The sequence below is a fragment of the Hemiscyllium ocellatum genome, chromosome 3 (assembly GCF_020745735.1).
Source record: "Hemiscyllium ocellatum isolate sHemOce1 chromosome 3, sHemOce1.pat.X.cur, whole genome shotgun sequence".
Taxonomy (NCBI): Eukaryota; Metazoa; Chordata; class Chondrichthyes; order Orectolobiformes; family Hemiscylliidae; genus Hemiscyllium; species Hemiscyllium ocellatum.
This window is the reverse complement of record NC_083403.1, coordinates 106925821-106939447: the sequence shown is the minus strand read 5'-3', so window position 1 is coordinate 106939447 and position 13627 is coordinate 106925821. Positions and strand designations below refer to the sequence as shown.

Sequence of the window (13627 nt, the reverse complement as noted above, 5' to 3'; positions counted from 1 at the left end):
TAGCAGATGGAGTTTAATTTTGATAATATAAGGTGTTGCTTTTTGGTAAGGCAAATCTTTGCTTAATGGCAAGGTCCTGGGGAGTATTGCTGAACAAAGAAACCTTGGGGTGCAAGTTCATAGTTTGTTAAATGTGAAGTCACAGGAAGACAGGATAGTGAAGAAGGCATTTGGTACACTTGCACTGAGTATCGGAGTTGAGATGTCATGTTGCAGCTATACAGGACATTGGTTAGGCCACTTTTGGAATACTGTATCAATTCTGGTCTCCCTGCTTTAGGAAAGATATTGAAAGAATGCAGAAAAGATCTACAAACATTTTGCTGGGCTCGGAGGTTTGAGCTATAGGGAGAGGCTGAATAGGCTGGCGATGATTTTTTTCCTGGAGCATCAGATGCTGAGGGGGTGACCTTATATAGAGGTTTATAAAATCATGAGGGCATGAATAAGCTAAATTGCCAAAGTCCTTTTCGAAGGGTATGGGAGTCCAAAACTAGAGAGCATAGGCTTAAGGTGAGAAAGGAAAGATTGAAAAGGACCCTAAGGGGCAACATTTTCATGCAAAGGATGGTGTGAGTATGGAATGAGCTGACAGAGGAAGATTGGAGGCTGTTACAATTACAACATTTAAAAAGGAATCTGCATGGATACATGAATCGGAAGGGATTAGCATGATATGGGACTGGTTTAATTTAGGATGTCTGATCGCCATGGACGAATTGGTATAACTCTGTGACTTGATTCTGTGCTGAGATCAAAAATGCACTGGCAGATAGTGAGGTTGGAAATGCAATTTTGCCATTCAAGAAAGGACAAAGAGAGAAAACAGAGAATTTATTCTATATCATTAGCCTGTCATCAGTCATTTGGAAAGTGCATTTAAGAAAATCCTAACAACGCACTTAGAAAATCAATTCAAAATCAAAAAAGCTTTACAAAAGGGAAATTGTTTGACAATTTTATTTGAGAATTTTGAGGTTATAGTTAATAGGGTAGATAAAAGGGAAACTAGGGCATTGATTTTGAAAAGACATAAAGTAAGGTACTACACAAAAGATATATATACATGATACTAGTATGGATAGCGTTTTTTTAAAAATCAACTTGTCCAGATGTGTCATGACACACAGTATATAAAGAAGAAAGCTTAACTCTTTTTGTTAGCTTTGTCTCCTTTCCCAAGTATGGCTTTGATTGAGAGAATCATGGTACAAATTCCAAATTATCTCATATGGTAATCAAATTTTAAATGGTTACGACAATGATCCTGAATAAGTAATCCGGAATCTAGGACAGACCCAGAGAATACTAGTTGAAATCCCATCACAGCATTTGAGAAGTTGAACTGAAAGATCGGTAATAAAAAGCTGAATAAATGTTGGATTATCACTATAAAGCCAGCAGATGAACTTATATTATTCAAAGAAAGCCTCCTTATCCGGTCTGAATTTATATGGGACTCAGTTCCATACCACTTCAGTTGACTCTTAATTGCCCTTTGAATTATCCCTGCAAGGCACTCCATTGTGTTAAAATAATTGCAAAGAGCGCCTTCACAGGATGGACTCAACAATTTAAGAAGACAAGTGGGGAACTGCGGAAAGGCAATAAATACTGCCAATGCCAATGATGCCTATATCCTTAGAATTCTTTTAAAAAGTCTCTCCTATACTCAATCCCATATTCCTTACAAAATAGATGCCTATAAAATAGGAGCAGGAATGGCCCTTCAAGCTTGCACTGCCAGTCAGTATGATCACAACTGATCATTCAATTCAGTACCCCGTTCCAACATTCTCCCCATACTCTTTGACCCTTTAACCCTAAGAACTATATCTATCTCCTTCTTGAAAGCCATCCAATGTTTTGGCTTCAATCATTTTTTGTGGCAGAAAATTCCACAGGCTCACTATTCTGGGTGAAGAAATTTCTCCTCATCTCAGTCCTAAATGGCATAGCCTATACCTTAAACTGTAGCCCCTAGCTCGACAGTACAAATTTATCATTACTGTCCAATATTTACTTGTATAACAGTGTAATTAGAAGGGTTAACAATGGAAGCCCCTCATTGCATAAACTAAATCAGTTCACATGTAACCAACCCTGCACTACTTCTATCTGCTAATTAAAAAACCTAAAACTCTTTATGGAATCATTTTTTTTTTGCTGCACTGTAAATGAACAAAGCAAGGGCTGAGAAGTGAGAGATGGAGTTTAATTCAGATAAATGCAAGGTGCTGCATTTTGGGAAAGCAAATCTTAGCAGCACTTATACACTTAATGGTAAGGTCCTAGGGAGTGTTGCTGAACAAAGAGACCTTAGAGTGCAGGTTCATAGCTCCTTGAAAGTGGACACGCAGGTAGATAGGAGAGTGAAGAAGGCGTTTGGTATGCTTTCCTTTAGAGGTCAGAGTACTGAGTACAGGAGTTGGGAGGTCATGTTGCGGCTGTACAGGACATTGGTTAGGCCACTGTTGGAATATTGCGTGCAATTCTGGTCTCCTTCCTATCGGAAAGATGTTGTGAAACTTGAAAGGGTTCAGAAAAGATTTCCAAGGATGTTGCCAGGGTTGGAGGATTTGAGCTATAGAGAGAGCTGAACAGGGCTGTTTTCCCTGGAGCGTCGGAGGCTGAGGGGTGACCTTATAGATGTTTACAAAATTATGAGGGGCATGGATAGGGTAAAGAGGCAAAGTCTTTTCCCTGGGATCGGGGAGTCCAGAACTAGAGGGCATAGGTTTAGGGTGAGAGGGGAAAGATATAAAGGAGACCTAAGGGGCAACTTTTTCACGCATAGGGTGGTACATGTATGGAATGAGCTGCCAGAGGTTGTGGTGAAGGCTGGTACAATTGCAACATTTATGAGGCATTTGGATGGATATACGAATAGGAAGGGCTTGGAGGGATATGAGCCGGGTGCTGGCAGGTGGGACTAGATTGGATTAGGATATCTGGTCGTGTGGACGGGTTGGACCGAAGGGTCTGTTTCCATGCTGTACATCTCTATGACTCTAATGATTACAATGAATTTCACATCATTTTAGTAACATAGGATCACGATTAGGCCATTCAGCCTCTCGGTCCTGTTCCACCATTCAGTGAGATCATGGCCATTTGTGGCTTAACTCCATATACCTGCCTTTGGCCAATATCCATTAAACTTCTGCTAAGCAAATGTATTATCTGTCTCAAAAATTAACAATTGATCCGATATCCACTGCCATTTGTGGAAGAGAGTCCTAAACATCTACCATCCTGTATAGAAGTACATCATAACATCTTTCCCAAATGGCCTGGCCCTAATCAATTCTCAGACCATGCCCTGTAGTTCTAGCATCCTCAACCTGTAATGCTTATTAGTGCCATGAACACCCTCAAATAACCATGAAATCCTTTGAAATTGGTCAATAAAGACAGTCATCTTTCTTAGTGTCTGTTGTTGTTACTGATTCTGATTAGTCTGTGTACTAGGACTATGTACTGTGTTGGTGTATTTTTTTTAGACAAGAAGGGAGAGGCTTGATCTCAAGCTCCCACACTAATCTTTATCCCCAAGAATAGGGCAGTTGAACTACAAGTCAAACCAACTACTATTCATATGTCTATAGCCTCGTTTCCCCACAGATCCTAATGGAGCCACAAATGAATTTGGAATATATCAGTGATCTCACATCATGTTACAACTCTGACAGATGTAGTGCACTAAAAATTAAGTCCTGCTTCTCCTCAATTTGTACTAAAATTAAAAATGTTTAATCACAAAAAAAAACAATTTGTTTCTCTTTATCACTGTTATCTAGAATAGAAAAGACTTCCACTATGGTTTCCTCAGTAAACTCAAAAATTTGTTTGTTGGAAATGAACTTTGGTTTAAATGTGTCGAGACTCATCATCAATTAAGCTACTATGCAAGCGAACCTAAACTATATCCCCCTAATCTTAAACACATGCATTCTCACAGACAAATGATACAGAACAACAGAGTTTTACAGAGTAATTATCAGTGGAAAAATAGGAAACTTCCAGTTGATCAAGAGTTCAAACTAAAAGGGTAAAATGAGGTGGCTTCACAACCAATCCCTTCATTTCTTGTCAATGAGATTGTTTTGCTGTCAGTTGCAGAGAATATTTGCCTGTGTGATTCAGAAACTGACTGAGATGCACTTAGAAAAGCATCTTCGACTGTATCACAGTCCATTGAAATCTCTTCTAATAGTGATGTATAAATCTCATGTTCTGTACCTGTCAACCTGCTCTGCGTATGTATTGTTCAGTGTTCCATTGACCACTTTTTTTATTTGCTTTATCAAATGACATAAAGAATGCCTCCATGTCCATTTCCTCACTGTTTTCTTACTGAATTTTAAGTTATGGTTAAAGTTTTCATCAGAATCATCTTCTCTGTCAATTAATTTGTAATGCTCTTTGTTTACTGTTAGTTAGTTCTGTAAATGCCCTCTTATCATCTTTGATTTCTAAAAATGGTCAATAATGAGCTTAAGACGATGTAACTTTTTCTTAGTGCCTGGTCATGGTACCAATTCTGATTAGTCTATGTCTTTAGACCGCACACTCTTCCTTTCTTCTTAGGGAAGAAGGAGAAAGATTGATGTCAAACCCATCCCTGCCTTTATATTCAAGGATTTTGCAGTCGAATTGCGAGTCAAACCAACTACAATTTATCTGGCAATGCTCCTTAGTCTCCACATACCAGCATGTCAAAACAGACACAAAACTGAAGCCATTTTTGCAGTATGCATGGAAGCACCAAGTCAGCCGGGAAAACCGAGTATATGTCAGTGACCTCTGCATTGTGTTTTGACTCTGATGGATGAATTTCACTGAAAATCCAGCCCACTTCTCCATGAGCAGTACCAAAAATATAAATGTTCATATAATCACAAAAGCCATTTTTTTTATCATTGCTAACACTGATAGCTAGTACAAAACAGACTTTGAATAAGTTTCCTCAGTAAACTCTATAAAAACTTGTTTATTAGAAAAAAGCTTGTGATTTAAAAGTAGATAGACTGGTTATCAACTAAGCCAAGCATATCCCCTTTCTCCTAAACACTTGCACACTGTCGGACAGACTGGACAAGACAACGGAACTGTTCACAGCACTGATATGTGGAAAAATGGAGCAATAATGAGTGAAAACGTATGGAAAAGTTGATCAAGAATATATTCTAGAAGGATAGAAGTGGATCATTTCTCTCAAGAGTTTATGTTGCTATTAGTTGCAGTGTTGGAAGATTCTCAGTTGATAGGAGGTCATTTACTAAGACAAAAGAAACAGTGTGCAGTCTAAAGACACAGACTAATCAGAATTAGTAACACGACCAGGCACTAAGAAAAAGATATGTCATCTTAAGTTCATTATTGACCGTTTTTAGAAATCAAAAGTGATAGGAGGGCATTTACAGAACTAACAAACAGTAAATAAAGAGCATTACAAAATAGGTTGAAATTCAATGATGGCGATAATGGTTCTGATGAAAACTCTAGCCATAACTTAAAATTCAGCAAGAAAACATTACACCTATAGAGACCCTCCAAAAGTTGAGGAAATGGACATGCAGGCATTCCTTATGTCATTTGATAAAGCAAATAAAAAAGGTGGTCAATGGAACACTGAACAATACACATGCAGAGCAGGTTGACAGGTACAGGACATGAGATTTATACATCACTGTCAGAAGAGATTTCAATGGACTGTGATACAGTCAAAGATGCTTTTCTAAGTGCATCTCAGTCAGTTTCTGAATCACACAGATAAATATTCTCTACAAGTCTAGGGATCCTTTGGCAGTAGATCCCTTCTAAACCTCAATTTGTCTAGCAATTGAAGTAATAAAACAATCTCTTATCTCAAAAACCCCTCTCAAAAGTCATTTAGTTATTTTTAAACATCATACCAGCCCCAGTTTTTTTCTACATTGACTACAGGTAGTTCTCTAATGTGATGGTGTGTTCTTGTGCAACCCTGCACCATAGAAAAATCACGCTTTAGAAACAGTGTTTAAAATGTTTGCGAATACTTGCGATACAGCCAACACATTTTGAAAGTTCGCAGTTTAGAAACAGTGTCCCCAGTTCGTCAATCGCATTACAGCGCATTGGCATTAGCAAAACGTACATTATAGCAGAACGACCTGTATTGTATTCCAAAATGTCACCTGTTAAACACTTTGTAATCCAAGAATGGTCCAGATCTTCTATATTTCAATTCTCACAATCCATCAACAATTGGCTCAAACTAATGTGGCTAACCGTCTAGGTGTTTTCTGTCCCTTTGTGAGAAGGTAATACAATATTTAATGCCCCTTGTTCTAATATTTCTCAGTGAAACTAAAATCTACACTATTACGTATGATTTCACAATAAAATATAATATTTTTTCCAGGCCAAATCTCAAAGTATGACAGCAGCAGTGATATTTCCACTATCAATAACTCTGCATTTTATAACAAACTCCTGCTTGTATGCTTTTTCTTTCATTCTAGAAATTTGGGCATCCCTAACAAAACATTTATTATTTCTCTCGAAGTGTCAGAGAGCCTTCTGAGTGGCTTGCTGGGCCATTTCAAAAATCAGTACAGAGTCAACCATGCTGAGCCAGAGTGTTTTGTTGCATGTAAGGGGCTCTGAGATGGGATAGACTTTTACTGACAAAATAGTATCAACTTTATTTAAAATGATGGTTTATAAACGAGTACTGACATTGCCTGCAGCATGCAGTAAAACAACTTGCTGTATGAACACTGTTCAAATAGCGTTGTGGAAGTCATACAGTCTTTGGCGCCACAGTTTGTCACTGGCAAGGATATGTGCCTGTTTTAAAAAAACACTAAATCTCTGTGGTAATTAAAATTTTGAAAATATAGAAGTTCAAATTTTAATCATGTCATAACAGAATAAATCTTTCTCCCTGCAGCTGAATTCTGGTTCTCTGATGGATCTCTAGTGGATAAGTCAAGGTTTACAGATCCTGGCTTGATGCCTCTTCCAGATACTGCTTCTGGATTAGACTGGTCAAACCTTGTAGATGCTGCACGAGCATTTGAAGGTAAAGAGAACAGCTATCTGTAACCTTTGTAGAAATGGTCATATCTCAGATTTAGCACATAAATATCATGAATACAAGCCTAAACAAATTTGATCATTTTCAAAAGTGTGGTGGATAAATACTGTATTTATCCAAAGATGTGCAGGGCAGGTGAATTGGCCATGCTAAATTGCCCATAGTGTAAGGTGCATTAGTCAGAGGGGAAACGGGTCTGGATGGGTTGCTCTTTGGAGGGTCACTGTGGACTGGTTGAGCCAAAGAGCCTGTTTCCACACTGTAGGGAATCTAAAATCATCTAAAAAAAACTTTTCAGTGCCTCTACTCTTTTCTCTTATTGGCAATAGCTTGTTTTTGTGGGTGAACTTTACAGGATTTAAAGTCCAGATTGGAAAGTGCTTTTGGATGATGTGTAAATTGTTTACATTTTTTGAATGCAGACTCTGATTTAGAGAGCACATTTTAGCAATACATTGTCACAGCTTTTAAATTAAAAGGTTGAGTTAGAACACGAAGCCAATGTAAAACAGATTTCAAATGCAAAATCATTAAAAGCATTTTCAAGGTGGAAGTCTGCCATTCTCTATAGTATACTAGTCTCAAATAAATGTCTTTAGATTGAATTCCAGTCTCAAAACAATGCAAAGAGAACAACACAGAGAGAAGCTGTTTGGCCAGTTTGTTTATGTTGGTTCATATGCCCTGTACGAATCTCCTTCACTGCTAACCCCTCACAAAACTTTCTTCGTCAAACTCTATCATTGTTATCTTCTATTCTTTTCTCCCTAATGTGGTTTTCCAGCTTGCTCTTAAGTGCATCTTTGGATAAAGAAAATTTGAGACTATGTTATTGGTCCATCAGGAGAAAGTTATGTCTTCTAACATCTCTCATTGGAGTTGCCAATTTGATTGCATATATTCCTGAAGGTTTTGTCACAAGATCTCAAACCACACCAACCCAAACACCTTTTACTAATATTCCTGCTTTGTATAAATATTAAACAAAAGATGCCCGGGGTCCCAGGTTCGATTCCAGCCTTGGGTGACGGTGTGTGTGGAGTTTGCACATTCCCTGTGTCTGCGTGGGTTTTCTCCAGGTGCTCCAGTTTCCTCCTACAATCCAAAGATGTGCAGGGCAGGTGAATTGGCCATGCTAAATTGCCCATAGTGTAAGGTGCATTAGTCAGAGGGGAGACGGGTCTGGATGGGTTGCTCTTTGGAGGGTCACTGTGGACTGGTTGAGCCAAAGGGCCTGTTTCCACACTGTAGGGAATCTAAAATCATCTAAAAAAACCTTTTCAGTGCCTCTACTCTTTTCTCTTATTGGCAATAGCTTGTTTTTGTACAGGGGAGGTTGTACCTCACTAATTTGATTGAGTTTTTTGAGAAGGACATGATGATTGATGAAGGAAAAGTGATTGATGTTGTATACATTTACTGACCCATTGTGCTGCTGCCTGGTTTCCTGAATGGGGAGTGGACTCCGCAAGTGCTCGCTCTGTCAATCCCATTGAAGTGAAGCAGCAGCTGGGAGAGGCTTCAGCAATGCTGCAGGTCCCTTACACACAAGTGTGTGTCTGCTCTGAAACAAATCCTGAGACAGCCAGAGAGAGCAAGGCGGGCAGATTGAGGAGAAAGGAAACTTGAGAAAACTGAGTCCCAGTGGAGAGGCATTGAATCAGTTATCCGAATGAAATATTGCCCGATAATCTCATTTGGATAATCAAGGTTCCTCTATATAAGGATAGTTAAGTTATGCTGCAATTTTTTAGAACTTCAGTTGGGCCACATTTGGAATATTCTGTATAGTTCTGGTCACCAAACTACCAGAAGGAAATGGATGCTTTGGAGGCGGTACAGAAAAGGTTTACCAAGATGTTGCTCGATATGAGGGATTTTGTCTATGAAGGAAGTTTAGATAGACTGGGTTTGTTTTCACTGGAACACAGGAGGTTGAAAGATGAGCTGATAGAAGTTTATAAGTTTGTGAAGGCATGAATAGAATGGAAAGTATGAGACTTTTTCCCATTGTGGAGGGGTCAATTTCTCGGGGACATAGGTTCAAGGTACAATGTGGAGGGACGTTTAAAAGAGATGTGCAAGGCAGGTTTTTCACACAGAGGTTGGTGAATGCCTGGAATGCGCTGCCAGAGGAGGTGGTAGAAACAGACACAAAAACAGCATTCAAGAAGCATCTGAACAAATACAAATCTGAACAGAATGGAGGGATATGCATCCTGTAAGTAAAGACAGTTTTAGTATGGAAGGGCAAAATGTGTTGGCACAAGCTTGGAGGGCCAAAGGCCTCTTGTGTTTTATTATTCTTTGTGTTCTCTTGGTTTCTCACAGCAATGTTCAAAGCATTCATCATAAATTCCAGTAGATTCCAGGACTGTCCTGGAGGATTGGCAGGCTAACTCTTATGTGGCTGACTCAGTGAAGGGTTACACTGCCCAATGATTATAGCTAAAGGACAATGCAATGTAATTCTCAAGGAAGGAGCCTAAAATAGGTTATGTGGGTTAAATGAATCACTCAGCAAGTGAAATTAATCAACAAAGAACTAAATTGCATGTATTTCAATGCAAGGGGTCTTACAGGTAGGGCTGATGAACTCACGCGTGTTTAAAAACATGGGATTGAGACGTCATAGCTATTGCAGAAACTTGGCTGAGAGATGGACAGGACTGGCAGCTCAATGTTTCGGGTTTTATATGCTATAGGAAGGATAGCAAAGGAGGCAAGATAGTAAGGGAGTGGTGTTTTTGATAAAGAATACATTTCTGCTGTAACTAGAAAAGATATTTCTGAAAAACATCCAGTGGAAATTTATGGATAGAAATTCAAAATAAGAAACCCCGATAGTTAGAGAGAAATTGAGAAATAAATATGTGGAAAAATCTCAGAAATATGTAAGCATAGTAAGGTTGTAGTAATGGGGAATTTTAATTTTCCAAACATTGATTGGGGCTACCATTGTGTGTTAAAGATTTGGATGGTGAAGAGTTGTTGAATGTGTACAAGAAAATTTCATTTATCAATACTTGGATGCTGTTACTAGAAAATGTGCAAAACTTGACCTTTTTGGCAATAAGGTAGGACAGGTGACTAAAGTAAAAGTGGGCTAATGCTTCGGGTCTAGTGATCATAATACTATTAGTTTCGAAATGGTTATGGAAGAGGACATGCCTTCCATGAAAGTTAAAGTTTTTAATTGGAGTAAAGCAAATTTTAATGATATGGGACACAAACTTTCAAAAGTTGATTGGAATGCACTGTTCACAGGTAAAAGAACATCTGACAAGTAACAGGCTTTCAAGATTGTGATGACAAGAGTTCAGAGGCATTATGTTCCTGTTAAACTGAAGGGTAAAACTGGTAAGATTAAGGAACAATGGATAAATAAAGATATCAAGGTTCTCATCAAGAATAAGAGAATCTTACTTTAGATTTAGACAACCTGATTCAATTGAATCTCTTAATCATTATGAAGAGTGTTGGGGCATTCTTAAGAAATAAATCAGGAAGGCAAAGAGGGGATATGAGATAGCATTAGCAGATAAATTTAAAAATAATCCAAAAATATTCTACAAATACATTTCAGATTGAGTGTACTAGAGATAGTAGGGCCCCTTTAAAGATCAGGGGGATTATCTTTATGTTGAACTATTGGAGATGGGAGAAAGACTAAATGAATATTTTGCGTCAGTTTTTACTCTGGAGAAAGAAATGGAGGCTATAAAATGCAGAGAAATAAATTTTGATGTTTTAAAAGCAGTTCACAATACAGAAGAGGAAACTTGGAAGGTCTTGGAGAATATAAAGGTGGATAAATCTCCAGGACCTGATCTAACATATCCCAGACATTGTGGGAAGTAAGAGAGGAAATTGCGAGACCCCTTGCAGAAATATTTGCATCATCTATAACAAGTGCCTGATGGTTGGAGAGTGACAAAGGTTATAAGGAGAAACTGGGGAACTATAGACTGGAGTCTGACTTCAGCTATGGTAAAGTCTAACAGGTGGTTTTAAAAGATAGCATTTATGGACATTTAAGCAAAAATTGATTAGGGATAGCATGGTTGTATGTGAGGAAAAATTGTGTCTCATAGGCTTGATTGAATTTTTTTAAGACATTCCCAAAAAGATTGATGAGGGCATGTTATTTACTTGGACTTGACTAAAGCCTTCAACAAGGTTCCCCATGGTAAACCAATTAGTAAATTTAGATCACATGGAAATCACGCCGAGCTTCCAACTGCATGTATAATTGTTTAATGGGTTGCTTTTCGGACTGGAGTCCTGCCATCAGCAGTGTTCCACAGGGATCGATTTTGGGTCCTCTTTTGTTTGTCATTTTTCGATTAGAATGTAGAAGTCATGATTAGTAAGTTTGCAGACAACACCAAAATTGGTGGAATAGTGGATAGTTTCTAAGATTACAAAGAGATCTTGATCAAATGGGTCAATGGCTGAAAAATGGCAAATGGAGTTCAATCTGGAGAAGGGTAAGGTTTTACAATTAATGGGAGGGCTCAGGTACTGTTGTAGAACAGAGGGACCTAGGGGTTCAGGTACATAATTCTGTTGAAGTTTGCGTCACATATAAATAGAGTGGTTAAAAATGTGTTTAGCATGTTTGCCTTCATTGCTCAATCCTTTGAGTATTGGAGTTGGGAAGTCATGTTGAGGTTGGAGAGGACATTGGTGAGGCCTTTTCTGGTGCACTATGTCCCGTTCTGGTCACCTAGTTAATGGAAGGATATTATTAGGCTGAAGAGGGTTCAGAAGAGATTTACCGGGATGTTGCCAGGTGCGGAAGGTTTGAATTCTAAAGGCTGAATAGGCTGGGACTTCTTACACTGGAGTGTGAGAGATCGAGAGACAACCTTATAGAAGTGTATAAAATAATAAGAGGTATAGATAGAGTTAATGGTAATTGTCTTTTCCCTGGGATGAGGCATTTCAAGACTAGGGGGTACATTTCAAAGGCGAGACAAGAAAGATTTAAAAAAGACATGAGGTGCAAATTTTTTACAATGGGTGGTTTGAGTATCAAATGAACTTCCTGAGGAAGTGGTGGATATGGGTGCAATTACAACATTTAAACATAGGATCTTGATCAGATGGGCCAATGGGCTGAGGAGTGGCAGATGGAGTTTAATTTAGATAAATGTGAGGTGCTGCATTTTGGAAAGGCAAATCACGGAGTGCAGGTTCATAGTTCCTTGAAAGTGGAGTCACAGATAGAGAGGATAGTGAAGAAGGCGTTTTGGTATGCTTTCCTTTATTGGTCAGAGCATTGAGTATCGGAATTGGAAACTGTACGGGACAATGATTAGGCCACTTTTGGAATACTATGTGCAATTCTGGTCTCCTTCCTATAGGAATGATGTTGTGAAACTTGAAAGGGTTCAGAAAAATACTTAGAAGGATATTGCCAGGGTTGGAGCGTTTGAGCTAAAGGGAGAGGCTAAATAGACTGGGGCTGTTTTCCCTGGAGAGTTGGAAGCTGAGACGTGACTTTATGGTTTATAAAATCATGAGGAGCATGGATAGGGTAAATAGACAAGTCTTTTCCCTGGGTTTGGGGAGTCCAGAACTAGAGGGCATGGGTTTAGGGTGAGAGGGAGAAAAAAATTAAAAGAGACCTGAGGGGTGTGTGTGGAATGAGCTGCCAGAGGAAGTGGTGGAGGCTGGTACAATTACAACATTTAAAAGGCATCTGGATGGATATATGAATAGGAAGGTTTTAGAGGGATATGGGCCAAGTGCTGACAAATGGGATTAGGCTGAGTTAGGATAGCTGGTCAGCATGGCGAGTTGGACTAAAGGGTCTGTTTTGGTGTTGTACATTTCTATGATTCTATTTCGATAAGTACATAAATCGTAAAAGTATGGAAGGATATGGGCCAGCAGCAGGCAGGTGGGACTAATTTAGTTTGGAATTATATTCTGCATGGACTGGTTGGGCCGAAGGGCCTGTTTCTATGCTGTAAGACTCTAACATGCTTCTAACTTACTGCCATTAAACTATAATGTAAATTGTGCGATATTTTAGTGACATTATTCAATGTAGTAAATATTTAAGACTCTGTAAAGGTAAGAAATATCATGCAACATTGTTTATCGAGAAATTTTCTCTGCACGTTACCCTGGAAGAATGACATTTTGCAGCCTGTTTCACTTATACAATTGGAAATAAAACTTCATTGAGCACCTTTAATAGCAAATTGCTGATGTGGTTTTCTTTCCACCTTTGATTTTGATGTTAATATTATAAATAATCAAAAGAAACAAGTTGATCTTGTCAAAAATACTTGAGCTGTAAGAATCAGTTGTTGGGTGAGTATTACAATGGATGACTTTAACAATGTGCTTTCCTCAGGGATATCCAGCTGATACAGGCAAGTAAATATTCTACAGCCAATGTTTGTAGCTTAACAAAGGTGTCAAATATGTAGCTTTTTTATCTCTAATTTTACTTTGAAAAACATATATTTAGTTGTAATTTATTTTCAAAATCTTAAGGTGAGAAACATGATTGAAAACTCTTGCAAC

General features: G+C 38.5%; 1 protein-coding gene across 1 annotated transcript in view; it reads left to right on the top strand.

Annotated features, from left to right (window-relative positions):
* Positions 1-13627, top strand: part of LOC132834023 (signal-induced proliferation-associated 1-like protein 2) — a 427470-nt gene that overhangs the window by 334710 nt on the left and 79133 nt on the right. The window contains exon 17 of the mRNA XM_060852741.1: positions 6938-7069. Within this exon, the coding sequence (XP_060708724.1) occupies positions 6938-7069 (132 nt within the window). The remainder of the gene's footprint in view (positions 1-6937; positions 7070-13627) is intronic.